The sequence below is a fragment of the Solanum stenotomum genome, chromosome 2 (assembly GCF_019186545.1).
Source record: "Solanum stenotomum isolate F172 chromosome 2, ASM1918654v1, whole genome shotgun sequence".
NCBI lineage: Eukaryota > Viridiplantae > Streptophyta > Magnoliopsida > Solanales > Solanaceae > Solanum > Solanum stenotomum.
In genome coordinates this window covers 9,919,551-9,944,231 of record NC_064283.1, presented here as the reverse complement: position 1 = coordinate 9,944,231, position 24,681 = coordinate 9,919,551, and the positions used below count along the sequence as shown (strand labels likewise).

Genomic DNA, 24,681 nt, shown 5'->3' with positions numbered 1-24,681 from the left:
ATCAAAGAAGAACTAAGGATAAAACTTCACAACTGTTTATAAAGTGTATCACAAAGGCTTCAAATAGAATAGCACAAGGGTGATTGAAAAAACTTCAATGACCATGAAATTGTACACTACATAGTTTGAATAAATGTAATTACATGATCTTGATTTCTCGCGACACAACTCTTGAAAGGCAATACAAAATCAACCTGCTAAAGTCTGAGCAAGTTGCAATAGTTGAAAAAGTATACTGCACAAAGTAAGAACTCAGAAACAATAGGCTTACAAATCGTCAAGAGGTTAGACAAAAATTACGAATAAACAGGGTCAACTGAAAAGAAAAGAATGAACATTTCTAATTTCTGCAGCATACTTCCAAGTCTTGATGAACGTAGACCTTCCAAGGCAACTGCTAGAGTGAACAACCTCAACTTGGTAGCTATCCCTACAAAAGACATGTTGATTTCATACAGAGACTAATGATCAAAACCAACTAATCTTTCATCAGTCGGGCCTCGAAACCACCCTCAGGCCTTTTTACAAGTCTGTATGGCCTGTATGTTCCAAGAAGTTTGTCCCAAATGGAAAAGAATGGCTGAGAATAATTGAACTTTGTGCCTTGAAGCTGATGATGAATGTCATGGTAAGCAGTGTTATTTTGGAAAAACAAATGGAAGATATTACCAGGCAGCCAAAGTCCACAATGATCATCAACTGTTTTGACCACAGCAAAGCAGAAAAAAATTACAGCAGTACGTGCAGTCATTCCAGCAACAAGAAACGAAAGAACACCACCAAAAGTATCCAGGAGGAGACCTTCAAGTGGGTGGTTATAAAGGGCACCAATCGCGTAAGGCACAACCAACCGATGATGCTGGGAGTGAATATGGCGGTATAAAAACTTGTTCTGATGCATGTAGCGATGCACAAAGTACTGCCATGTGTCCATGACCAGCATCGCAATAATGATCTGCACAATCTGAACAGGAATTGAGGGCTGGACTACAGTTTCTGATGTAGTTACCTTACAAGTTAACTGCAATAGAAAACCAGAAACTGGTGTCAGTTATGTAGAATTTGCAAAAGCTAATCAATATCATAAAGAAACAGGATTAACAATCTTCATTCCCGACCTTTTTAAAACAATAGACTCCTAAATATCATATCTGGTTTTGCAGAAACTAGAAGAATCTGTACTCCCAATTCTAACAATCGCTAGTTACTCTACTATAGACATATGTAGCTGGTACAGGAAACTGATACTTCCTCTTCAATTGAATAGCTTTTAAGCGCCAAAATCTTTACTCGAAGTGAAATTGAACTTCAGATGACCTTATTACACAACCTCATGATTTTCTTTCAATCAGCACTAAGAACCCATGCAACATTATTTCGTGCTAGCAAGCAGCTTCACCCTTCTAAGTTCTAAGTTAATGCAGAATAGGGCTGGCCTCAGAGTAAAATAGCTTTGTACAAGCATTAAACAACAATATACACCCTCGAAAAGAGAGCACTGAACAGCCTTGTTTCTTAAGAAGGGAGGATCATTTTCAACAATGAAAGTAATCTAACTCCGCAATAATTTTTTGACCACTAGAGGGATAAGATTATGAAAATTGCAGACCAATTACAGCTCTAACAATCAACTATAAGTGTTGTACAATTATCAGAGAGTAACTAGAGTTTGACTGATAAGAAGTTGTGACAACAAAGATGTGATTTGAATCACAAGAACTTTTTTCCTTCTTTTTTTTCTTGGGCATGGTTGAATCGCAAAAAATATTATGGCTGCCGAAAAATATGGAAACAGCCCCACCCCACCCCCACCCCAGTGTTTTTAAAAGAAAAACACAAGGTTAGCAAATATATGCAAGTATGCAACTGAAAGTGCTCTTAGGTTGTTTGATTCCTGGTCATTTCATAGTAATCCCAAAAATAAAATAAGTATTGGCTAGCCCTCTGTTTCCTACTTTCACTCCAACCAAGTCAATCTATGATCATAACGGGCCAAAGATGAAATATGGCATGATTTCAACCAAAAAATTAGAGAAGCATACACATGTAAGCCAGCGTATAGAACTAATTCTTCCAACAATGCTACTCTGGAATAAAAAAGCACATATTTCTGCATCACATCCAATGCAGAAAATGTTGTGGTCCCATCAGCCATCAAGGTAGTCCTTGGGGCTTGAACTAAAGGGCAATGTTTTGAGGGTTTAGATGAGTATCCACAATATACGACAAAGAGAGCGACTCTATGTTTATGAACTCATTAATTCTACCAGCTGATCTTCATTTTCCACTTATGCTCAACATGCTTCTAAACATATGCCTCAGTTAAGGAAAAACCAGTCTTAACTAACACAAAGTGCACTAAGAAGTAGGAACCATTAATTCTAATAAAATCAACCAGAATTATTAAAAGTAATGGTACCTAGTGCACTTTGTGTTAGTTAAGGTAAAATGCTTTACTTGGTTGGTGGTTAAAAGAACATGCCTGACACAAGAAGTTTTGAAGAAAAAAGGGGCCATCATAGTTTCCAGGTGCTTCTTACAGCACCGCTTTGGCCTCTATTTCTCAACATAACAAAGACAAGTTGGACCATGCCGGAGCATACTGCAAATTTGCTTAGCTGCTGGATGAAAAGAGGAAGCAGCAAAAGTCAACAGAAGTGGTGGAGGATCATACCACAATGCATCTGGTGGAGAGTTTGGAGAGAGAGAAATGGGAGGTGCTGTGAAGATAGATCCAATTCCATTCAGAAAGTTAAATGGAATTGTATAATATCATTCTACTTTTGTTGTAAAGAAGTAGGTCTAGAGGATATAGATCATTTTGTAGATCTATTAAGATCTGTGTAAGTATCTTTTGTCTATTTATTTTTTTAACTCTTAACACTTGTTGATGGTCTCCAGCATGTCCTCAATGTTGAGGAATACACATTGACCAGTTTCAAAGAAGAAAAGAAAAGTACTCTGTTAAAAATCCATCCTCAGCTACCACCCTGATTGACCAGTTTGTAATTTTACATTCTGACCTCAACTCACACCTGAGGTCCCCTTACTCCCCCTTTGCCCTACCAAATTTCCTATCTACGTTTTCTCCCAATTTCCGGTTGCTCCTACCACCCCTACCTTCCCCATCTATTAATTTCCCACTCTGTAGCCTATCAAACTATACAAAGCCACAATCTCTACTCTACTTACTCCTTTCTGAATTGCCCCTGTTGATCAATGCCAGTTGCACTAGGGAAACTTGACAAGATGAATAGTGATAACAGAACAGTTCGGCCTAGTGATTTCCTACCTGAAATTATCCTTAACAGTAAACAACTTTACTTTCCAGCATTTGCTGCTTGCTCACTGTTCTGATTGAGCCAACTGCAGTAGTTCTAAAACATCTATACAAATTTCTACACTAAGGACTGAGCCATATTGTTGGAGAAACCAGACAGACACTTTTGCCTCCAGGTGATGCATTTAGGCAAACAAGTATATTAAAGACAAGATGTTGGTCTTGATGTTCTGATGCTATATCAATTAAGTTTTACAAATTGGTCATTTGACTCAGAAATTCACAACACGTTTGGTGGTAGATAAGTGGTAGGAATTGTCACTGGACCAAAAGATGTGTTAGCTGATGGATTTGAAGCAAGGGTGTGACTTGTGGTTGTTTGGACTGTATCTACATTAAATATTGTGTCCCTGAAGATCAACTATGAAAGACGAGGATAAGATGAATGAAGTAATCCATGACCTGAGGTCAATCTAAACATGGTAAAAGAAGTGATAATCACAAACAGTCCAATAGCCTCAATAGCTTGGAAGGTAACCTCCTAGTCTTAAAGTCACCAGGTATAATTTGAATTTCAATTCTTACTACCCAATACATAAACAAAAAAGAATGAAAAAGGTAAAAAGAAGAGAAGAGAACACAACTTCAGCAAACTCACAATATCAGATTATGAGACAAAACCTTGTTTCCCTGACAATCGATGAGCAAAATAAGCATTTGAAGAAATCTCTAAACTCCAATATGTAAGTATGAATTTCAAGGCCTACTCTGTTTATTAGTTCCTGTTAGATCATTAACCATTTGCAACACAATTCCCTCTTGATCTATCCATGATAATTGCTCATAGAGACGCCAAGTCATATAGATGGCATCTTCGAAACTATCTGTAGGTCAAAGCAAATACAACTGTACCAGAAAAAAATTTCATGTTGCATTAACAGCCCAAAACCCTACATTGGAGGACATAGATCATTCCACGTGTCTCAACCATAAAAAGTTTAGGTCAATACTTCATTTTTACTGATAGGTCGTGGGTGAAGACATTTGATAGCTGCAAAACTTCACTAAAAGGCAAAAGATCGCCTTTATCATATGACCCTAGCAGCTAATGGAACCCCAGAGCAAAAAAACTCGATAACCATATTAAAACAATAAATTCGGATAAAGAGAAGGCAGGAGGATTTGTAGGTTTCTGGACCAAAAAGGGACAAATTCCCAACCCATTTATAAATAAAAAGATGAGTGAAGACCACACATATTGTTCGATCTCTTCTGAAATGTTATGTCATTCAAGGTATATTATCCAAATTCAAGAAACACACAAGCAAACTGTTAGCATGGGGAATTCTAAAGCTGAAGAAACAAAGAGGAAGAAATACATATTAAAGACAGTCCCATTAATGTGCAAGCCATCTTTGAAGGGGGGGGGGAAGAAATTTTACTAGATTTTTTTTCTAAATGATAATTGTGGTGCTCGAGCCAACTTGCACCACTTGACTATTTCCCAGGTACCAACCGCCTCTCACCAATAAAGGCACCAAGTAATTGTGTCCAACAAGGCTTAGACAAATGAAAAGAAACCATCTAGAGTTTTTTACCTTTGTTAGGATTTTGAACCCTGGTCTCTCATGATTTTCACCCACTTCATTGACCGCTAAGCCAGAGACTCGGGTGCAAAAAGAATTTTAGTTAGTTGATGAACCCATCAGGGTGACTCTAAAGTTCATTCTTCCTTTGACTCATTTATGGATCTATGTTGCTTAGCATATATATGACCTATGAATAGAATCTACTAGTATAGACTAGCGCTCATACTGAAACATATCTGTAGGAAGAAGTGGTCACAGGTTCTTCATTCACTATCCAACACAATTACAAGAGCAAACAGCAATTTCACCATAGATAAGATATCACTTTTTTGGATCAAACAAACTCCCAAAACATGTGTTCTCTTCAATACTATAGGTCTGCAGATGCTATAAGACCAACATGTAAGTTGTGGCCTAACAGAGGGAGAGGGTATGGAAGAGCTCGTCCACATGGCTAAATTCTATTGGTGTTATCCAATGGTTACATCGAGGAAACCCACGTGAGTAGCTACCCATTGGATAAGCATGTTGTTATATTAGTCATCCGGGAAACAGTATTGGTACCATGTTTATATTTAGGTTGATCAGCTCAATGGTGACTAAAATATAGCAAGACTTGAACTATCTACATGATAGGAAGTGTCCCCAAAGCCTTTTGAAATTACAAATTCTGCAAGTTTGTTCTAGAAGTTTATAGTTCAACAAACATAACAATGTATAAAAAAAAAGAAGCAACATGCAAGGTCCAATTTGTACATGTAAATCTGGCATTTCAATATCTGGCCACTAATTACAACACCCTTATTTGGAAGATACAACAGAATGCTAGTTATTTTTATTTTTTTTATAACAAGGGAAACCCGCAGCCGCTACCTTTAGGGTGCGCACAGGGGTAAAACCCCTGATCCTATGCAATAGCTCGCAAACCACGTAGGAGAGGTAACCCACACTAGGCAAGCCTGGTGCGACGAGCTCGACCCAGAAGGCAAACCCCTTGTTTTCGCTAGCAAGGGGTTTCGAACTTGAGACCTCCAACATGGAAGTCCCAAGCCCAAACCACTGGGCCACCCCGAAGGGTAGAATGCTAGTTATCCAAATAGCATATTTCCTACTTTGACCATCATGGGAGCAACTGATCTTTCAGATAGTTCCCTTTAAAATTCTAATATGTGATGCGAGAAGAGAAGTCACCATTTGGTGTCTCCTTGAAGCTCTTCCATTTTTGATGTGTCCCTAAATTAGTGTACTTGAAGTGAAAATGGGGAACATATGAAGCATGCTTTTCAGTAAGACTAGAAAAGCTACTTAGATCTTCATTTCACTTCCTCGTGCTTATAGGTTAGGTCAAATGCACAAATTGATTCAACGGCGTCTACAAAACGCGTACAATCTAATTTAACATTTTTTATCTAACCTTCTTATGCTTCTTGCAACACACAAAAAATTGAAACTTGTCCAACCCTTTGTTCATCTACTTGTTAAAAAGATACAACATTTAACCATACTACATTTACCCAGGAGAATATAACATGATGATCAGTTTTGCCATGCTTCAGATATTTTTTTTCTAAACTTTTTTCTCTCTCTCTGTCCACTTCTATCAATTTCATGAAGAAAATATTCTTAAAAGGACAAAACCAAATATGGCAATGTAGTCAATCCATTGAACGATCAAAGACTTATACTATTATGTGTATTGGAGGGGGAAGCACATTTGAGGATGGCCACTTTTGGACCGTCTTTATAGAACTTATGAATGCTTCTAAAGAAAAAGGTTGAAAGGCACCATTCCTGCATTCATTAACTTGTTCAGAAAATACTTTCATCATCTTAAGTGCTTCATTCTCTCATGAGTATATGACATAATGGTTACTATGCTTTAGATGTATTTTTCTGTACTTTCTTTCTACCTCTCTGACTCCTTTTCTATCAACTTCATGAGGAACGATATTCGTTGAAGGACAATGCCAAACACCGCGATGTGATTGGCATTTGAATGTTATATGGCAATTATATATGAAGGGGAGAGAGAAGCACGTTTGTCGCTGGTCAGTGTTGTCGAAAAAAGTAATCACTGCATAAGCTAAGGCTGATTGGCACATTAAATAGAAGAGTCTCGAATCAAAATCAAATAACCACTGCACTAATTAGAGCACACCACATGGGAAGTCATGCAATAGTTAGTTACCCTCTTAAGTAAGTAACTGCAAACAACAAGTTGGTCATAATTGGAAGTCCGACAGCAATATAATCTGACCACTTTGTTATATATCAGTTTAGCCAATGCATTAACTGCTCCCAACTAGTGCTCGTAGGAGGAAGGCGTATGCCATACACATCCTTCTGTTTGCATTTCTACAAAAGGTTTGTTCGATGCCTCAAACGTGTGACCTACATGCCATCAAAGGAGCAACTCTACCTATCCATTCCTACAGGCCTTAACCACCCAGTCAAACAGTTGCCTACTTAATCAAAAGACCTCAAACCAAGACAGACAGGAACAGAAACAGCTGAGGAATTTACCAAAAAGAGTAAGTGGGCAACAGTTGCCTGAAAAAACTGCTGAAGAAGAACCCCTTTAACAACAGAAGCCAGTGGAACTAAATTCTTGGCATTTTCCTCTTTCCTTGTATGAAGACGATATTTATCCATGGGAGGCAATAGCTGATAAAACCCTGCATACAACCAATACACCACTATTGGGGCAAATGTCCCCATCACTTCATCACTCACATAACCCTCCCAAAACACCATTTTTTAACCCCCTTTTCAAAAAAAAAAAATTTACCCCCTTTCCCTTTTCCCTCAATCCAACACTCAATTATGAAATTCCCAGCTCAAGATCTACATACAACATACACCCTGAAACAAAAATCCAAGAAAATGAAAACCCAAATAAGTTCTTGAACAAAAGATCAAATCTTTAGCCCCAACAAAGCATAGAAATTACTGGTGGTGGTTTTGGGAAACCTTAGAGAAACAATGATTGGAAATATGTGAACAGATCTGGGGAATATGTATGTAAATGTATGTATTAATTTATGAGAGTTGAGCTGGGGTTAATACAATGATAGTGCTGACAGTTGTGAGATTCGGCCTAATTTTTTTTTTGAATTTATGATTCTGAGAGATTCGTTGGAAAAGGGAAAGGGATGACAAGAAAAGGAGCAAACAACAAAAATGGCTTGTTCTGCTTCTGTTTCTTTCTTTCTTTCTTTTCTTCTTCATTTTTTATTATTTTTTCTTGAAATAATAAAAAATGTTAATTTCACTTGAGATTTTTTTAATGGTAAATTGTTACATTTGACTTTTAAGAGGTGATGGTTTGTTTCTTTTATTAGAAAAAATTATAGAATTGTAGAAGTGAATGTGCCATTGTGTTGTACTGCAAAATGTGTCATGAAATATTAGTAATAAGTTTGTTTGTACCTATGTCAATAATAGCTTCGTTGATTGTCTCTATAAAGTTTCAATTTGTTGATAATGGTTCAATTTTTTTTATATATAATTCTGTGTTTTATTTTCTCTTCCCCAATCCTAATTAAATATAAATAATACATATATATTTAATATTTACAAACTATTTTTTTTTATTAACGTAAGTACGTCACTATTAGAATAAGGTTTTAATAACATTCTTTTATTTTCCTTTCTTTTCTTTGTTCTTTGTTTTAACTTGATATTTCAAATAGTTCAATTTATATCATAATTTTTATCGTCGTCAGAGAAAGTCGCTCGACAAAAAAATCAGTTTTGATTTGATATATTTAACTTAGTTTAAAAATTAAACTACTTAAGATATATAGACAATTTGTCTTTTGAAATTAATACTTGAAAGATGAAGTTTACTAATTAAAAGATAAAAGACATAAAGTCACCATTGAAGTTATTTCGAATTTTAAAAAGATACCTTAATTTTGCGAGTGTCCTATTACTCACGAAACTATCTAAATCCACAATAAATATTCATTTTTGACTAATTTTAACACCACTTGTGTTGTCACGAAATATGGGCGCGTGAAGGACTCTTGATACAGTTTCAGACCAACATAAAATTGCCATGTGGCACTTCCAATTTAACTTATTTTGAAAAAATATAAAAACCTACTCCCTCCGTCCCTTTTTAGTTGTCCACTTTAGAAATGACACACAGATTAAGGCAACAATGATTAGCACAGTGAAGTTACAATTTTACCCTTATGACAACTTTTCACTTCAAAATTACAACCACTTATTTGAATTAAAGTGAAATAAATTGGAGGGAAACAACATACACTTTTACAATTTTCAAGAAGTGTAAATAAGGGTATAATAGGAAAAAATTTGTTGTCTTTTCTTGATTTGTCAAAATGGACAACTAAATAGGGACAACCAAAAAAGGAAATATGGACAAGTAAATAGGGACGGAGGGAGTATGTATTATTTTTTTAAAAACTGTGTTAGGAATAGTTTTTAATTTTTCAAATCTTTTTTCTCATCTTCCCTATCATTATTAGCTTACTCATATTTCTTGAGCATTCATGGCTTCCTTAAAAAAAAAATTATTTCTCTTTTTCCTTTTTGGTCTTTGTTTTTTAAAAACTAATGTTATTGTGTTCATTCTTATTCTTTTTCTTTTTTTTGTGAAAAACAAATTAGTTTAGTGATTTTTTTCCTCCTACAAATCAAGATTGGAATTTGGGAGTAGTTAAACTATGGGAAACTCGATTTAGGAGTAAGAAGTTGGAGAAGGTGGTGATTTAAATGTCAGATTTTGACTGATATTTTGAGTATTTAGACTTTGATTATTTGACGGTGTTTATTTCATAAATAAATTAATTGGTGGTAGTTTGACAAATAACTGATAGTGCTACCGCGAAATCCTCCCCGCCACAGCGGGTTTGACGACTGTTGCAGCAGGAAGGGAATGGCAGAAGAACATAGTTGAGGCGAAGAAGAAAGAGAAAAAGAAAAAAAAGAAAAGCAAAGAAATCAAATAAAAATATTTAAAAATTATTTTTAACACGTGGCAAGTGATTATTAGTGTGTAACATACAAACATTTTTGTATAAGTGATATTGGGTGAAAAATGGGGTATACACACTATTTTGAAGTTGTTAAATGGGATAATAGGACACCCGCAAAGTTAAGGTGTCTTTTTGAAAATTCGGGACAACTTCAATGGTGACTTTCTTTTATAAATTATCATGGCAACTATATCAATAATATGAGAACATGTATGCACATGGTTACAAGGGAAACAAAGAAAAATACACATATTTCACTCTGAAACTTGAAGAATAATGTTTGTTAAAAGTAGGAAAATGAAACAATTGGAGAAAGCAAAAGAAAATCATTATTTATCTCATGTTTTTATTTAAAGGTTTTGAATTTAAATTCGGTAAATGAAATAATAATATAGGGAGAGGTTGCATCATCAAATTTCTGAATAAGGTAATCTAACAACAGAATCTTAAGGGAAGATGTGATAATTTCAGTTATTCAAATGATATCACCAATAAAGTATATAAACTTTTACACATTGTTTATTATTTGACATTAAAAAAAAATAAGTATACATTGTTCTTATACCATTTAGTAAAAATAATGTTATTTTTTCTGCTTTATTATTGCCGAAAGTGTAAATTGTGAATTGTTTTTCTTCATAAATAAATTTTAATGGAAGTATATATACAAGATTTTTAAAAGGTTGAATTCATTGATGATTTTTTAAAGTTGGTATCAAATTTCACTTAGACACTTTAGTTAAGTTTTGTTCATTTTAGACATTTTATGTAGAGTTTGTTGTGTCATTTTGACACTTTTATTGACATGACATAGTTAGTGTGATACACACTAACTGCACGTGAGAGCCTTATTTCACTATTTTTTTTATAAGAACAAATTGTTCTTCTTCTCAATTTTCTAGCTATCATTTCTCAAACTTAAACTTTTTCTATGATGAAATAGATTTAATGATATCACCGATAAAAAAGAGTGAATTTTAACTCATAAGATTTCCTAAAAGTTGAAATTTCAGCACCACGAAATAATCAATATTTTTTTATGTATTTGAATCCTCTGCACATATGAGAATTGCAAAAAAAAAATATAAAAAAAATTCTTCCATTGCTAATTAATACTCCTTTCGTCCTATTTTATGTGAGGTAGTTTGACTCGGTACAGAGTTTAAGAAAGAAATGAAAACTTTTAAAACTTGTGGTCCAAAATGAATGATAAAAATTTGTGTGGCTGTAAATTATTATATTATGTTTAAAATGTTATACGTCATTAAATCAATGGTCGCTTTTTTTTTCTACTCAAAAGTGTCTTCATTTAATTCGTCACTTTGACACATCATCGGCAAGTGTATTACACACATTTTGTATAATTGGGTTATTATCAAAAAGTGTCAAAATGGTACAATGAAACCCTACATAAAGGTGTCTAAAATGAACAAAGCTCAATTGAAGTGTCTAAATGAAACTTGATGTCAACTTTAGGAGATCGTCGATGCGTTCATCTTTGTTAAAACTATTCATAATAAAATAATATATTATGTCTATATAATTATAAAAAAATATGTATATAGTTTATCGGTTCAATTTAATTAGGTGTTTTCTTTGAGTCTTTTTTTCGATTTGCATTGATTTTTACTAGAACACCTCTATTGTGAAAAACTAGAAGGACTTTATATGTTGTTGGAGAAAAACTAAAAGGACTTTATATTCTCAAATGTAATGTATAATAAATATAAAGGACAATTTAGAGCGTAACCCAATAATTAAAGGACTGATTTTGTTATTTTCTCTCTTCTTCTTTATGGTCAATTTTCCTCGTTTTCCCCATTTCTACTCCGATGAATAAGATGAAAAAACCAACGGATTCCTCCGCCGCCGCCGGTGCTACGCCACGGCCAGATCCACCAGTGAACACTGAATCAGTCCGAACAGAAGCTCAACAGTCGGAATCACAACCAAAACATTCCCCGGAATTGATCATTGCCAATCTCAGCAAACTCTCGGACGGACTCTTCGCGTTCCAGCGATGCTTGACTGACCTAGAACAACACATTGATTCCGCACGGACCTCAATTGACTCCGCTATGCAACTACTGCTCACTCCGCCACCAGTGACACTCCCAACCCCAGAGCCAGAGCCAAAGCCAAATCCAGAACAAGAACCAGAGCCAGAACCATCTTTCGAGTCTGACCCCTCTGAAGATGAAGAGGATGAGGATGAGGATGAGGTGGAGAAGGATGAGGATGAGGAGGAGGAGGAGGAGGAGGAGGAGGAGGAGGAATTGAAATCGAAATCGTCTTCTCGTTCAGAGCTGGAAATCCTGTGCAAAACGATGGACTTTGCTGGTCTGAAGAGGTACATCGTGAGGCATATCTCAGATAAAGATGGATTGCGTAAACAACTTCCTAAGGCATTGAAACTGTCGCGCAACCCAGCAAGGCTTGTAGTGCAATGTATCAACAAGGGGAGCAAGAAGCATGTTAATAGCTCAAGGGGACGGGCTTCTTTATTGGCTATGGAATGCCTCTTGTTGATGATGGGAGAAAGGAGAGTAGTTACGATTGATAAACGGACGGAAAATGAGGCAGAGCAGGCAGCTTTAGCATGGCGGGCGAGGCTGATATCCGTAGGAGGTATAGGAAAGGCTCAGGAAATGGATGCCCAGGGTTTGCTGTTACTCATTGGGTGTTTCGGGATTCCTCAAGGATTTATGGATAGGGATATCAGATTTTTGTTCAAGGCAGGTGGCGCCATGGAGATTTCTGGTGCCCTTAGGAGATCAAGAGTTCTCATGGAAAAGATTCCGAAAATAATACAGTGGATGTTGAATAACTCTTTAGTAGTTGGGGCCATTGACATTGCCTATACTTTTGGAATGGGGAACAGATATAACCCTCGTAAAATCTTGACATCATTTTTACATAACTCTGAAGTGTCATATTTGAACAATACTAAGGGACTTGAACATCAAAGTATTGCTGTGCGTGCAGGTAAAGAGAAGCACTTGTCTGATCTGAAATCTGTCGGGGAATGTTTGGAACGCCACAAGATTGATCCTTCGAAACTCCTTCCTGGTTGGCAAATCGATGTGAGAATAATGAACTTGGAGAAAGATATTGCTGATTTGAATATGCATATAGGTGAGAAAGAAGTTAATGAATTGACTAGGCATATAGGTGATCAGAAGATGACACAAAAGAGAAAAATTGGTGAGACTGAGTCGTCTGGTAGTTTCAGCAACAAAGAAATGAAACCCTCACATTTTCCAAATCCAAATTCATGGCCTCTACAACAACATAGAGTTGTTAATCATGTTGATGATAGCAACAGCACCTTGTTAGAACGTGGTGGAACTGCCGGCCAAATTTATGGTTATTCTCTGGCCCCGTCTGTATTGCATGGAAATGTTGCAGGCTCAATACATCAAAATGCTGTTGGCTCACTGGCAGGACCTGTGGGAGGTGCTGTGGCCATGGATGGAGCTGGTGCAGGTAATTCAGTGAAAGGAGGTTCATGTGTTGAAGTTCATGGAGGGACTCTAGTTGCTCATACACCTAGTCAAATAGGAAGTCATACTGGTCAGTTATATGGACCCCCTGGTGATGCAGCTGTGCATGACAGACTGACCTCCCACACCTATGCTTATAGGCTGCCATCCTACTTTGAAGCATCGGGCTCTATGGGGTTGCCAAACGCCATGCCTGGTGATGCTTATAGGCCTCCACCATATTTGGAAGGCTCTATGGGGTTGCCAAACAACATACCCGGTGATGCTTATAGGCCAACACCATACATGGAAAGCTCTAAGGGTTTGCGAAACAACATATCTGGTGATGCGAATCAGCCTCCACCATACATGGAAGGCTCTGCACGGTTGCCAAACACCATACCTGCACCATATCAGTTTGCTGATACTGTTCCATCTGCTGCCCTTGCTCATCCTTCACCCTCCTTGTACTGGAAGAGATAGTTTGCATTGGGCAGGCATTGTTTCTAACTTAATTTCCCTTTTGTAGTATACCCAATCTAGAAGTGATCTCATGCGCATGGTCTTGGAGAAGGTTGTGTTTCATTAGCTACTATAAAGCTCTGGCGAATGTTCTGCTTAGCATAGTGATGTCTAAATTCAACCTGGAAAACTTTCATTTGTTTGGAAAGATGTCAAAAATTACAATATTTTTTTTTAAAAGGTAAAAAGAGATGAATAACTGATTGACTTCCCTTTGCTTTCTCCGCACTTCCAACAAACATGATTTTCTAACAATCTTGCTTTCCCTTTTCCTCATCCAGTCCAGCAGGTCACAATGGTTCCTTGGAAAACCCAAGGTCGTGGGTTCAATTCCTCAAACATGCATCTTCCTTTTTTTCCAAGTGTGACATTCTTGTAATTTTCTCCCGAGATGAGATTAAATGGAGAAACAAGAATCGTGAGGATTCATATGTTTGTTGTTTTGATGGTCTGTTCAATTGTTGACTGGAGACCCTGTGGGCATGTGCACTTGTATATCTTGTTTGTCTCTCCATTCTTACGTGTTATGAGTAAATGTTGGACCTGCATCTTTTTATTTGCTCCCTTGATGTTATGAAATGATATAGTCTTCTTGCATTTAGTTTCAATGTGTCAAAGTTTTAGGTTTTCTTGTATGGATAGTCTACCCAAGGTTGTAGTTTATTGCTTGGTGTGAATTGTTTGATCTTTGGCCATCAGCGTTTGAGTCTGACCATGATTTGCATATCTACTGTCTAGAAGATATATTCTGAAGTTGGCCTTCGACTTATGAATCAATCCTTTTGATTTGGGATTTGGGGATCAATTTTAATGTCTGTTTCTACGTTGCTTAGATAGGTGGTCGAGTGTGTTATGTTTCAATTGCTGTGATGTAGAATGGCTGAAGGTGGTTGAGTATGTTATATTCAATTTCGTTTTTTCTAACTTCACAATTTAGTTTCTGGGCTTGCAGATATGCATCATGTGGAAACCACATTTACTTGTTTTTGTTTTATTGCTGTGTTTCATTGTGTTGAAGTTTGACTTCATTAAGGTGTCACCAAATGTCTGTTTTTATATGCAGTCCAGCCATTGCAATGCATACAATATTTTTGTTGCTCCTGAAGTCAAAATTTTGTTTGGTCATAAATGCACCTTTATATTTCCTGGTGGGTTACAGAGGGAAACTCCGCCTGTGTGAGCTTGCTCACACTGTAGGTCCTACCTAAGTAGACAACCAACAGATACACAAACAGATCTCAACTTGCTCGGATTGAAGTTTAGATGTTTTTTTGTTACAGGGGAGATTGATGGGCAAACCTTGGCCTGAACTCTGATTGTGAGAATTTGCATCTGATTCCGCTGCTTTTTACACAGCATTTGTGAGAGACAACAGTTCAACGATTATGTATGAATTGATATTGGGATTTCAGCAATGCCCCACATATAGTCATATGAGAATTTCTAGCATATTTATTTCTTGTAAAATTTATGTAAAATCTCTTCTTTAACGTAGATAGAGTTTCCTATCTATCTCCACTGCATTTTGTAGTTTTACAATTTGCTTGATTGGCCATATGAGGTATAAATCTTCATAATGTTTAACGTGCTAGCTCGACTCTCTTATCATACTGTTTCTGTATTTAGTGAGGTGAAATATGTGAGGAATTCTTTCAATGGAATGGAATGATGATGCTGATATCGATGGAACGTTGAGAAAGCTTGAGCAGTGACCTGCTACATGTCAATGTTGCAACTTATAATTAGACTATTGGATTTTGCTACCTAGCAAATGTTCAAGATTTGTTGATTTTCTCCAATTTTATAATTTTACAGACTTGAGACTTGTGAAAGCATTAGAAATGATTTGGATTCTGGAACAACAAACATCATATACAAAATACAAGATTGTACGTCCAAATGAAACACGCTATAATGCAAAATGGCAATGAGATCTAGTATGATTAGATTAAAAAACTGATCAGCCAAGGCAATAAGGTACTCTTAACAATGCAAGTCATAACTAAGCCTAAGCAATGCTGCTTACAAATTAATCATCTTCCAGATGTCGTTACAAGTGTCAAAGGCAGTCTGATTTGATGAATCAAACTCGAAATTTTCAACCACCTTCTTATCTCTCTCCACAATATCTAGGATAGGTCAAGGTGAACTGAATTGCTGCACAATCTCGAAAAACAGACACAAGGTGAATTTAGAAAAGAATCAGAAATGTTAGCTTAGCAAACAAAGTAATTAGGATACGGCCTGATATTTTGGATTGATCATCCAAGTCCGGGATGATACTTGTAACAGAGGCATACAGTGATAGCTTCATCCTACAAAATAAGAGGAGAAAGTTGCTCGAAATTAAACATATACAAGAAACAGCCCTTAAAGAAGAAGCATTACAAACAATAGTAGCTAGAGAGAGACAAGGAAAGATCACTAAATATTAGTACTGATTTTAACACAAATTACCAAACATCAACCGCCCACTGGGAATACAGCTTTAATACTAAGCATTTTGAAGAGAAAAAAGAGGAAAAAGAACTTTCTGGATAAAAACACTGGTATCATTGCAACAGGATATTCTGCAAGCGGCTGTGTGTCTAAAGAGTGTAAACTACTAACGAAAAAAAGTAATACGTCTAACAAATTTCAATCCTCGGATGATGTTCATGAGGTAAAGCTGCAGCAGAGGTAACCTTAAAAAAATACTACTCCTTCAGTTCCAAAATTAGGTGATATAGTTTGAATCATCATAGAGTTTAAGAGAGAAATGAAGACTTTCGAAATTTGTGGTCTTAAACATGTCATAACATTTGTGTGTCTATAGAACTTTTGAAACTTGGTCTTAAATATGCCATAACATCTGGATGGTCATAAAAGCTTCTCATTAAGGGTCAAATGGGAAGTGTAAAGTTAATTGTTTACAAATTTAGAAATGTGTCATTCTTTTCGGAACGGGCTAAAAAGAAAAGTGTATCCCATAAAGTGGAAAGGAGGGATACGTCTTGTTGCGTCCAGATAATGTCAAATCATGTGTATATTCAATTGAAGAAATACTTAGTTGGGCATTAGTTACAACTAGACATCCAAAGATGTACTGTGGTAGAACTTGGTCTGCACCAGATGGGATGTTAATGGACTATCTTAACAGTGATTGGCATATGGCAGATACATTCAAATATTTGTACCATGTTGTAATATGGAACTGAGTAGGCAAATTATCCACAGAATATGATGAAAACATGTCAGACCCTCGCAACCTCTTGAGATACTTTGACAGCATAAAGTTGCAAAAGCTTAACAAGTCAACATATCAATATCTTTTTCTTTTTTGATGACCGAGAAACCCCAAGGGCCAGCAGGCACGGTTTGAAACTCAGAGGATGAGGAGGGGTCAACGTATCAATGTCACGATGGAATTGTTTCAACGAAATATTATAGTAGTATGTTGGCAGTAAATGTCTGACATAATCATAAACATATTAAAGTAATACAAGAGGTTCTGATTACTTACTCAGATCGAAGCTGATCTTGCTCAATTTTCTTGAGCAATTTCCTTTGCTCCTCAATAGAGTCTCTTTGACGATCTAAATCATTGATCTCATCGGTTATAACTGTGTTTAAAAAAGGTGTCAATCAGTAAGCATAACACTAAATTATCTGAGAAATACAAATACATGTATCTAACGTTGTTAAATATACTTATCTAAGTTCTTCTCTTAGCAGTTGTTCTCTCTGGATCTCCTGTTCTAACTCTTTCTGCAGCTTATTTATTTCAGCATCGGCAGCAGCTTCAGATTGTGCTTCTGTTGTTCTCTGCTTACATGCATTTATCTTTCCTTGATAATCTGAGTATATGTAATGACTTGAAATTAGTTAATAAATACTTTCAAATTCAGAAATCCGGACATCTCCCAGTACAATCATAAATTAATGATCGAACGAAGACACTAAATACCAACATAATTCCAGTTTCCAACTTATATAATAAGAAAAACATGTATGTCTGAGGCCTGAAGGAATTCATAGGAGCAGTGTTGGGACCTTGAAAGGAACCAATATAGTGGTCTATTGAGCTAATCATTAAACTAAACAAACACACACATACTGGGCCTCTACTTATTTTGCATTATAATTGGCTAAAAGGACTTCAACTCAGAAACAAAGTATACCAAAAGTAGAAGTATCACCAAAACTATCAGGAATAAGTAGGCAATAGCACCAATTTTACACTATATATAATACATTCTAAAAAATCTCATGAGGGTTGGCATGAGAGCATCCAGATTCCAGCAGTAGTACTTATGTAAAGGTATAAAAGATAGACAGAGACCCCACAGTCCACACTCCACGAAATGTTAGTAATAAAAGAAACATCCAGAAATCACGATATTTTGCAAGAAGAAATTTTGACCTGACACAGTGACACTCTAGTATGCAAGCAAACAGAAAATGGTGTTTCAGTTCCATGTAAAGAGAGTTATCCACTAATAATTGGTACTAAGAAAGAGAATCATCCAGATGCAAGAACATTGTGAAGTTTGTCTACATTGATTCAAAAATGCAATCTTACGCAGAGTTTTTTTTTTTTCTTTCCACTACATAGTTTTAAGGAGCAAGGAAGATCCTATTGCGTAGTGGTGACCCTGAGGTTTGAACTATGCACTGTGGTTCAACTTATAGCCTCTAGGCAACGGGATGTCCCTTGGGTTCAATCTTTAAACTAATTAATCTAGAAAGAAGTTGACTCAAACCCCATTTTTCTCTGTCATTAAAGGAATGTTACTGAATGAAACATCCAAAAACAAAGATATCATTAAAAAGCAAGGTTTCAAGTGTAAAGAAGTATCTATAAAGCAGAAGTGCTATGAGGAGGAAAAGAACTGCATCCAACAGCAAAGCACATTGTAAACTCTGTCTATATCAGATTTAAAGTTGCAATCTTTAAGCCAATGTTTTTTCTCACACATTGTTCATAGTAAGTAGGGAAGGTCCAGTCAGGCACTAGGGAAGGTCCAGTCAGGCACTACTAAGCTAGCTAAGAGTGACACCACTGAGATCTGCAGCTTAAATTGTAACCTCTTGGTCAATGGGTTGTCTCTTGGGACGATCCGTTAGCTAAGGGAGCATTTGGCCATGAATACTCTGTAAAACACGTTTGGCCATAAAAATCTAGAATTCAACTTGAATTTTCAAGAATTTGAAAAACACCAAAAACTTTCTTCACTCCAAATCACTCATAAAAATTCAGAAACAACTCAAAAATTGTATTCATGGCCAAAGCCATCGTTCAAGTAACACAGAAAGAGGTTCACTCAGTAACCATCCAACCATTTCCAAAAGAATTCAAAATTCAACAGTAAGAACATTATGCACACAATTCCAAAGGTTCAATCTTTAAGCTAACTTATTCTTTCTCACATAGTCTTATGACTCTATGGGGATTAGGGAAAACTCCAACTGGGAAAGATTCAAACTTTAAGCCACTAAAAAATTCAACAAACCCTCAATTTACAAAACTGAAAAGGAAATACAAAAACCCCACCTTGAATGGAATTCTGAAGTGCCTGGTGCTCAGTGTGGCAGTGTGATTGAAGGGCATTAGATTGCTCTTTACACTGTTTCAAGAAGCTGACATCTTTATCTTCTTTCAAGAACTGAACAAGATCCTTACTGAAGGAGATCAGCTTCTCTACATCGACGTTATTCGACCCATCCACCATTTTCGACTGTCCAGACCAAAGTTTAGGGCTTTTTTTCTTCTTCTTTTTCTCCCTCCGAATGTAGTAATTTGAAAAGAAGAGTGATTTAGCGGAGTTAACGGAAAAAGAAAGAGAAAATGACCAAAATGGTTCTGGGTAATGTTTTATCTTACTGGTATTTAATTGATTGAAATGGTTTTAAATTATTATCTCCGTTCACTTTTAATTATCATAATTTTTTTTTAGAGTCAAACTATAAAAAATTTGACTAATATTTTACTTTTTGTGTAATTTTTGAATATCTGAATTTTTTGTTTAAAATATCGAATTAATGTAACCTAATTTAATTTTGAAAGTTAGTCAAACTAACTTTCGAAAAACGCAACATGACAAATAATATTGTTCATTTTGGTCCATAATGTATTTCACTTAATTGAAATGATTCTAATGTATAAGAATATAAGTTTATTTTGGTCCTTTGCCTCAAACCTAACAATTCATCAAAAAAGTGTTAAATTCAATTATGGAACATTTGTGGCTAACAAAATTTACCATTGTTATCTCCAAAGAAATAATTCCAAGAAATCTAACACTATTTTCTCTCATTCTCCAATAAAATTTACTATTTTCTCTTTTCTAAAAATATTATTCCACTAACCTAATATCAATTTCTTTTTTAAACAAGAGAAAATATTAAATTTTGTTAAAAGAAGATAAAGACAATATGTTAGATTTCACATAGTTTTTCTTTGGAACTAACAAAAAAGACAATAATAATAAATTTTGTTAGTCACATTAGGTCCATATATATATATATATATATATATATATATATATATATATATATAAATCAATATGCTAATATAATCAGTCTAATATTAAAAACAAAAATTGAATAATCCACTTGTTTATTGAATTTAAAATTTGAAATCATAAGAAAATGACAAATTTGTCTACAAGTTTAAAATTTATATATATCGTACTGACACTAGCTCGAATAAAACGATAGAAATAGTAAGAATTTCTATAGTCAACTTCTCAATTTTCACTGTAAATTTAAAACGGTGAAATTGAATAAACTTGTTAAGTAATGAATTTAATTGGCCGTCGCAAATTGATTCCATGATTTTATCTTCGCTCTTCTATCTAAACTAAAAGCGTTTAGCATCATTATTGATATTTTCCATGACAAATTATAATCATAAATATTACTATATGTTAATTATATTTATGTAATCGTAATTGATATTTTTACCTTCACATGTGACTTCACTTGATCATCTGTTAAAATTAAGGCAAATCATGTCAAAATTTAATGAGAAAAGGATATTTAGCCCGAAAATATAATTAGAGTATAAATTAACAGGTTCATACATTTCCTCCGTTTAGGGCTTCGATCCTTTTTGTCTCATACTCCAATTAATACCATGGATAAACCGGCAGATTACAGCGCCGGCGCCGGCGCCAGGGCTACTCCATCATTGGTCAAGCAATTACTCCGAGCAGAACAGAAACATCAAACAGGAAACTCTTCGCGGCAGCAGAAACAGTCGGAATTGCAACAATCTCCAACATATTCTCAGGAATTGATCAATGCCAATCTCTGCAAACTCTCCGACGGTCTCTCGGCATTCCAACGATGCTTAGGTGAGCTACACAGACACATTGATACCATTCGTACCTCAATCGACTCCTCTGTGCTACTTCTATCGCTCCCAAATAATACAACTCCGTCAGCACCTGCATTCCCAGCACCAGCCCCAGCCGCAGAACCATCTTACCCCTCCGTAGAGGAAGAGGAAGAGGAAGAGGAGGAGGAGGAGGAGGAAGAAGAAGAAGAAGAGGAAGAGGAGCAACAATTGAAATCTCCTCCTCGTTCACAACCTAAATTGTCAAAAGAAGGAGAAGAAGAGAAACAACAACTGAAATGCCCTCATCGTCCAGAGCCGGAATTGTTTCGTATAGAGCTGAAATCCCCTCCTCGTCCGGAGCCGAAATCGTTTCGTATAGAGCTGAAATCATCCCCTCCTCGTTCTAGTTCAGAGGTGAAAATCCTCTGCGAAACAATGAATAGTCATGGTCTGCGGAAGTACATGATAAGGCGTCTCTCATGTTTAAAGACGCTGCAACAAAAAGTCCCTAAGGCATTACAACTCTCGCCTAATCCTGCAAGGCTGATATTGGAAGCTATAGGCATGTTTTATACTCTAGGGAGCAATACTTATGTTGAAGGCTCACCTTTGATCACGGAAAGACGGGCTTTAGTATTGCTTTTGGAGTGCTTCTTGAGAATGATAGGCGAGGGCGAGGACGAGGGAAGCTCTGTTGAGATTGAAAATGGAGAGAAGGAAGAGGCAGGGCAAGCAGCTTTAGCATGGTATAGGAGATTGAATTTTGAAGGAGGTATACTAAAAGCTCAGGAAATTGATGCTCGGGGTTTGTTGTTGTTTATTGGGTGTTTCGGGATTCCACAAGCATTTAGAAATGAGGATATCAAGGATTTGCTCCACCAAAGTTACATCAAGATGATTTCTAGCTCCCTCAGGAGATCAAGTGTTCTCATGGCAAAGATTCCGGAAATAATAGAAGGGATGCTGAATCAAAATATGGTAGTTGATGCCGTTTATTTTACCTTTTGTTTTGGTCTTGAAGATAGATTTAACCCTCAAAGACTATTGACATCATTTCTACATGAGTCTGAAGTGTCATTATGCAATAAAATTCAGACATTTGAACAAAATAAAGGATCAAAAGATTCAGCTCTTCAAGAGATTATTGGAGCTAAAAGGAGGTACTTGGGTACTTTGAAATCTGTCATCCAATGCTTGGGACGTAACAACATTGATCATTCAAAATTTCTTTCAGAGTGGCAAATCGGCGAGAAAGTAATAGGTTTGGAGAAAGAAATTGCTCAATTCAGGAAGAATCTGAAAGATGAACAAAGAATGGAACAAAAGAGAAAAAATGATGAAACTGAGTGGTTGAACAACAAAGAAGTGAAACACTCACATTTTCCTAATCCATGGACGCCACAACAGAGAGTCGTTAACCATGTTGATAGAAGCAATACCTTGTTAGAAAGTGATAGAACGGCTGGACACTTTTATGGTCATTCTGTGTACCCTTCGGTATATCATGGACCTGTTGCAGGCTCGATTCATGAAAATATTGTTGGCTCGCTGGCAGGACCTATGGGAGGTGTGGCCATGGTTGTACCTGGAGCAGGTATATCAGCAGGCACCGATGTTGTTCTGAGTCGAGTTGATGGATCTCTTCGTGATGCAACTGTGTATGACAGGCTGCCCTCCCACAGATATGCATATAGGTCGCCATCCTACTTGGAAGGGCCAAACACCATAACCGGTGATGCATATAGTAGGCCTCCACCATACATGGAAAACTCTATGGGGTTGTCAAACACCACACCTGGTGATGTTAATAGGCCACCACCATACTCACAAGGCTCTGCAGGGTTGCCAAATACCATAACTGGTGATTTTTATAGGCCTCCACCACACTTGGGAGGCTCTATGCGGCTGTCAAACACCATACCTCCACCATATCAGCTTGCTGCTACTGGTCCAACAACTGAGCCATACCGGAGCAGTGGCTCACAAGCAGTTGATGCTGTTCCATCTGGTGCGATTGCTCATCCTTCATCCTCTTTGTACTGGCAAAGATAGTTTTGAGTTCTTATTTAGAAAATTGTCAAATATGAAGATGAGATACATGATTGTGGATGTGCAATTTGTATATAATAGATTAGGAACCTACATAGATATTAAATCTTTTGAATCTCAACAATAATAGCACCTTTTCCTCCTCTTGTTCTCTATAATTTGTTAATTTTTTCATATGAATTGCTTCAGATTTTTGAATCTTTTTCCAATGAAGTTTCTTATCTTATTCTTGTGATTCCCCTTTGGTTTACTCAAATGAAAATAGTTTGAATTCTATTCTATTTAGTGATCCTTTCCACAACCTCCCAAACGTAAATTACATTGTTTGCGTTGTACTGCTATAAATTTTAGACATTTTGAGCATTTACATATGACACATTCTATTGGCGACAAAATTTCATGAGTCATTGAACATGAAATTAAGTCTCTTGGCTACAAGAAACTAGCACGTGACGGTGTGAAATCCATTGAGTTCCTGTTATGGTATAGAATATTGGAAGGTGAATAGAAAGAACTATCATCCACATCTATAGTGCTACACAATTATGATAAAGCTCCCACAACATCCTGCAGCAATATATCATAGATGAGATCGGGTTCACCCCTCACCCTGACGTTGGGGGATTGGGAGTTGAGACTTCCTTGCTCTTAGGCGTGCTGAACTTTATTGTGATACATTCTTCTGTCGGAATAGAAGTCAAGAATGGATGTGACTTTGCTACATCCATTCTCAATTCTGTTGGCTCGACTTTGTACCATACATTACTATAAACATTTTAGGTGACTGCACCGTGATGTATAGACTCCAGTTTGTACAAGTAAATCTGGCATTTCAATATTGACTGGCCACACATTCTACAACACCCTGATGTGGAAGATGAAACAGAATGCTAGTTAGCCAGACACCATATTTCTTACTTGGGAAAGAGTTTGATATACCCCTCAACTTTGTCATTTAGAGTTGATATATCCCTCGTTATGAAAGTGGCTCATATATACCCCAATTATTATACAAATGACTCTTGTATAATGGTAAAGGTATATATGAGTCACTTTCATAACGAGAGATATATCAGCTCTAAATGACAAAGTTGAGGGGTATATCAAGCCCTTTTCCCTTCTTACTTTGACAATTATGGGAGCAGCTGCTTCAGATAGTTTATTTTATTCTCTGTAGACAAGATATACAGAGAATGAACTTTTTATGAGATTAATTAAAACCTACTTAAAGATGAATGATTACAATTAGAACTCATTTGGGTTTTGGGTAAGCTAATAAGCATCAAGTGTTAAGTACATTTTTATTTTTTAGGTGTTTAAACCAATATGTATTATAAATATATGGATAAAACATATTGCAGCTAATTAAGTACAGATAAATAATTTATGTATTTGGTAAAAATGTGTTGATAAAAACTTTTTCAGCTTAAAG

General features: G+C 36.2%; 4 protein-coding genes across 4 annotated transcripts; 2 read left to right on the top strand and 2 right to left on the bottom strand.

The window, feature by feature from the left end:
- Positions 1-35: 35 nt before the first annotated feature.
- Positions 36-8,073, bottom strand: LOC125854365 (very-long-chain aldehyde decarbonylase GL1-9-like). Its single transcript, XM_049533891.1, has 2 exons — positions 7,393-8,073; positions 36-1,021 (listed from the first exon to the last, which is right to left on the bottom strand). The coding sequence occupies exons 1-2, from the start codon at positions 7,621-7,623 to the stop codon at positions 479-481; spliced, it is 774 nt and encodes a 257-aa protein (XP_049389848.1). The 5' UTR covers positions 7,624-8,073; the 3' UTR covers positions 36-478.
- A 3,615-nt stretch (positions 8,074-11,688) lies between these two features.
- LOC125854363 (protein FRIGIDA-like) lies at positions 11,689-14,044 on the top strand. The gene has a single exon (XM_049533889.1). It carries the CDS (start codon positions 11,708-11,710, stop codon positions 13,838-13,840), a length of 2,133 nt encoding a protein of 710 aa, XP_049389846.1. The 5' UTR covers positions 11,689-11,707; the 3' UTR covers positions 13,841-14,044.
- A 1,659-nt stretch (positions 14,045-15,703) lies between these two features.
- LOC125855078 (kinetochore protein SPC24 homolog) lies at positions 15,704-19,684 on the bottom strand. Its single transcript, XM_049534734.1, has 5 exons — positions 19,413-19,684; positions 17,574-17,715; positions 17,382-17,483; positions 16,121-16,194; positions 15,704-16,008 (listed from the first exon to the last, which is right to left on the bottom strand). Exons 1-5 carry the CDS (start codon positions 19,588-19,590, stop codon positions 15,902-15,904), a joined length of 603 nt encoding a protein of 200 aa, XP_049390691.1. The 5' UTR covers positions 19,591-19,684; the 3' UTR covers positions 15,704-15,901.
- A 1,312-nt stretch (positions 19,685-20,996) lies between these two features.
- On the top strand, positions 20,997-23,252 carry LOC125855662 (FRIGIDA-like protein 4a). The gene is made up of 2 exons (XM_049535414.1): positions 20,997-21,216; positions 21,472-23,252. The coding sequence occupies exons 1-2, from the start codon at positions 20,997-20,999 to the stop codon at positions 23,250-23,252; spliced, it is 2,001 nt and encodes a 666-aa protein (XP_049391371.1).
- Positions 23,253-24,681: the final 1,429 nt, after the last annotated feature.

Bases quoted from the DNA above. Each gene is read 5' to 3' on its own strand.
- LOC125854365 (XM_049533891.1), bottom strand. From the start codon at position 7,623: ATGGTGTTTTGGGAGGGTTATGTGAGTGATGAAGTGATGGGGACATTT. The intron at 1,022-7,392 runs GTAAATTCCTCA...TTTCTATTGCAG, and splicing joins TTGCCCACTTACTCTTTTTG to TTAACTTGTAAGGTAACTAC.
- LOC125854363 (XM_049533889.1), top strand. From the start codon at position 11,708: ATGAATAAGATGAAAAAACCAACGGATTCCTCCGCCGCCGCCGGTGCT.
- LOC125855078 (XM_049534734.1), bottom strand. From the start codon at position 19,590: ATGGTGGATGGGTCGAATAACGTCGATGTAGAGAAGCTGATCTCCTTC. The intron at 17,484-17,573 runs ATAAGTATATTT...TTTTTTAAACAC, and splicing joins CTGCTAAGAGAAGAACTTAG to AGTTATAACCGATGAGATCA. The intron at 16,195-17,381 runs GTAAGTAATCAG...CTTATTTTGTAG, and splicing joins CAAGATCAGCTTCGATCTGA to GATGAAGCTATCACTGTATG.
- LOC125855662 (XM_049535414.1), top strand. From the start codon at position 20,997: ATGGATAAACCGGCAGATTACAGCGCCGGCGCCGGCGCCAGGGCTACT. The intron at 21,217-21,471 runs GTGAGCTACACA...TGTCAAAAGAAG, and splicing joins GGCATTCCAACGATGCTTAG to GAGAAGAAGAGAAACAACAA.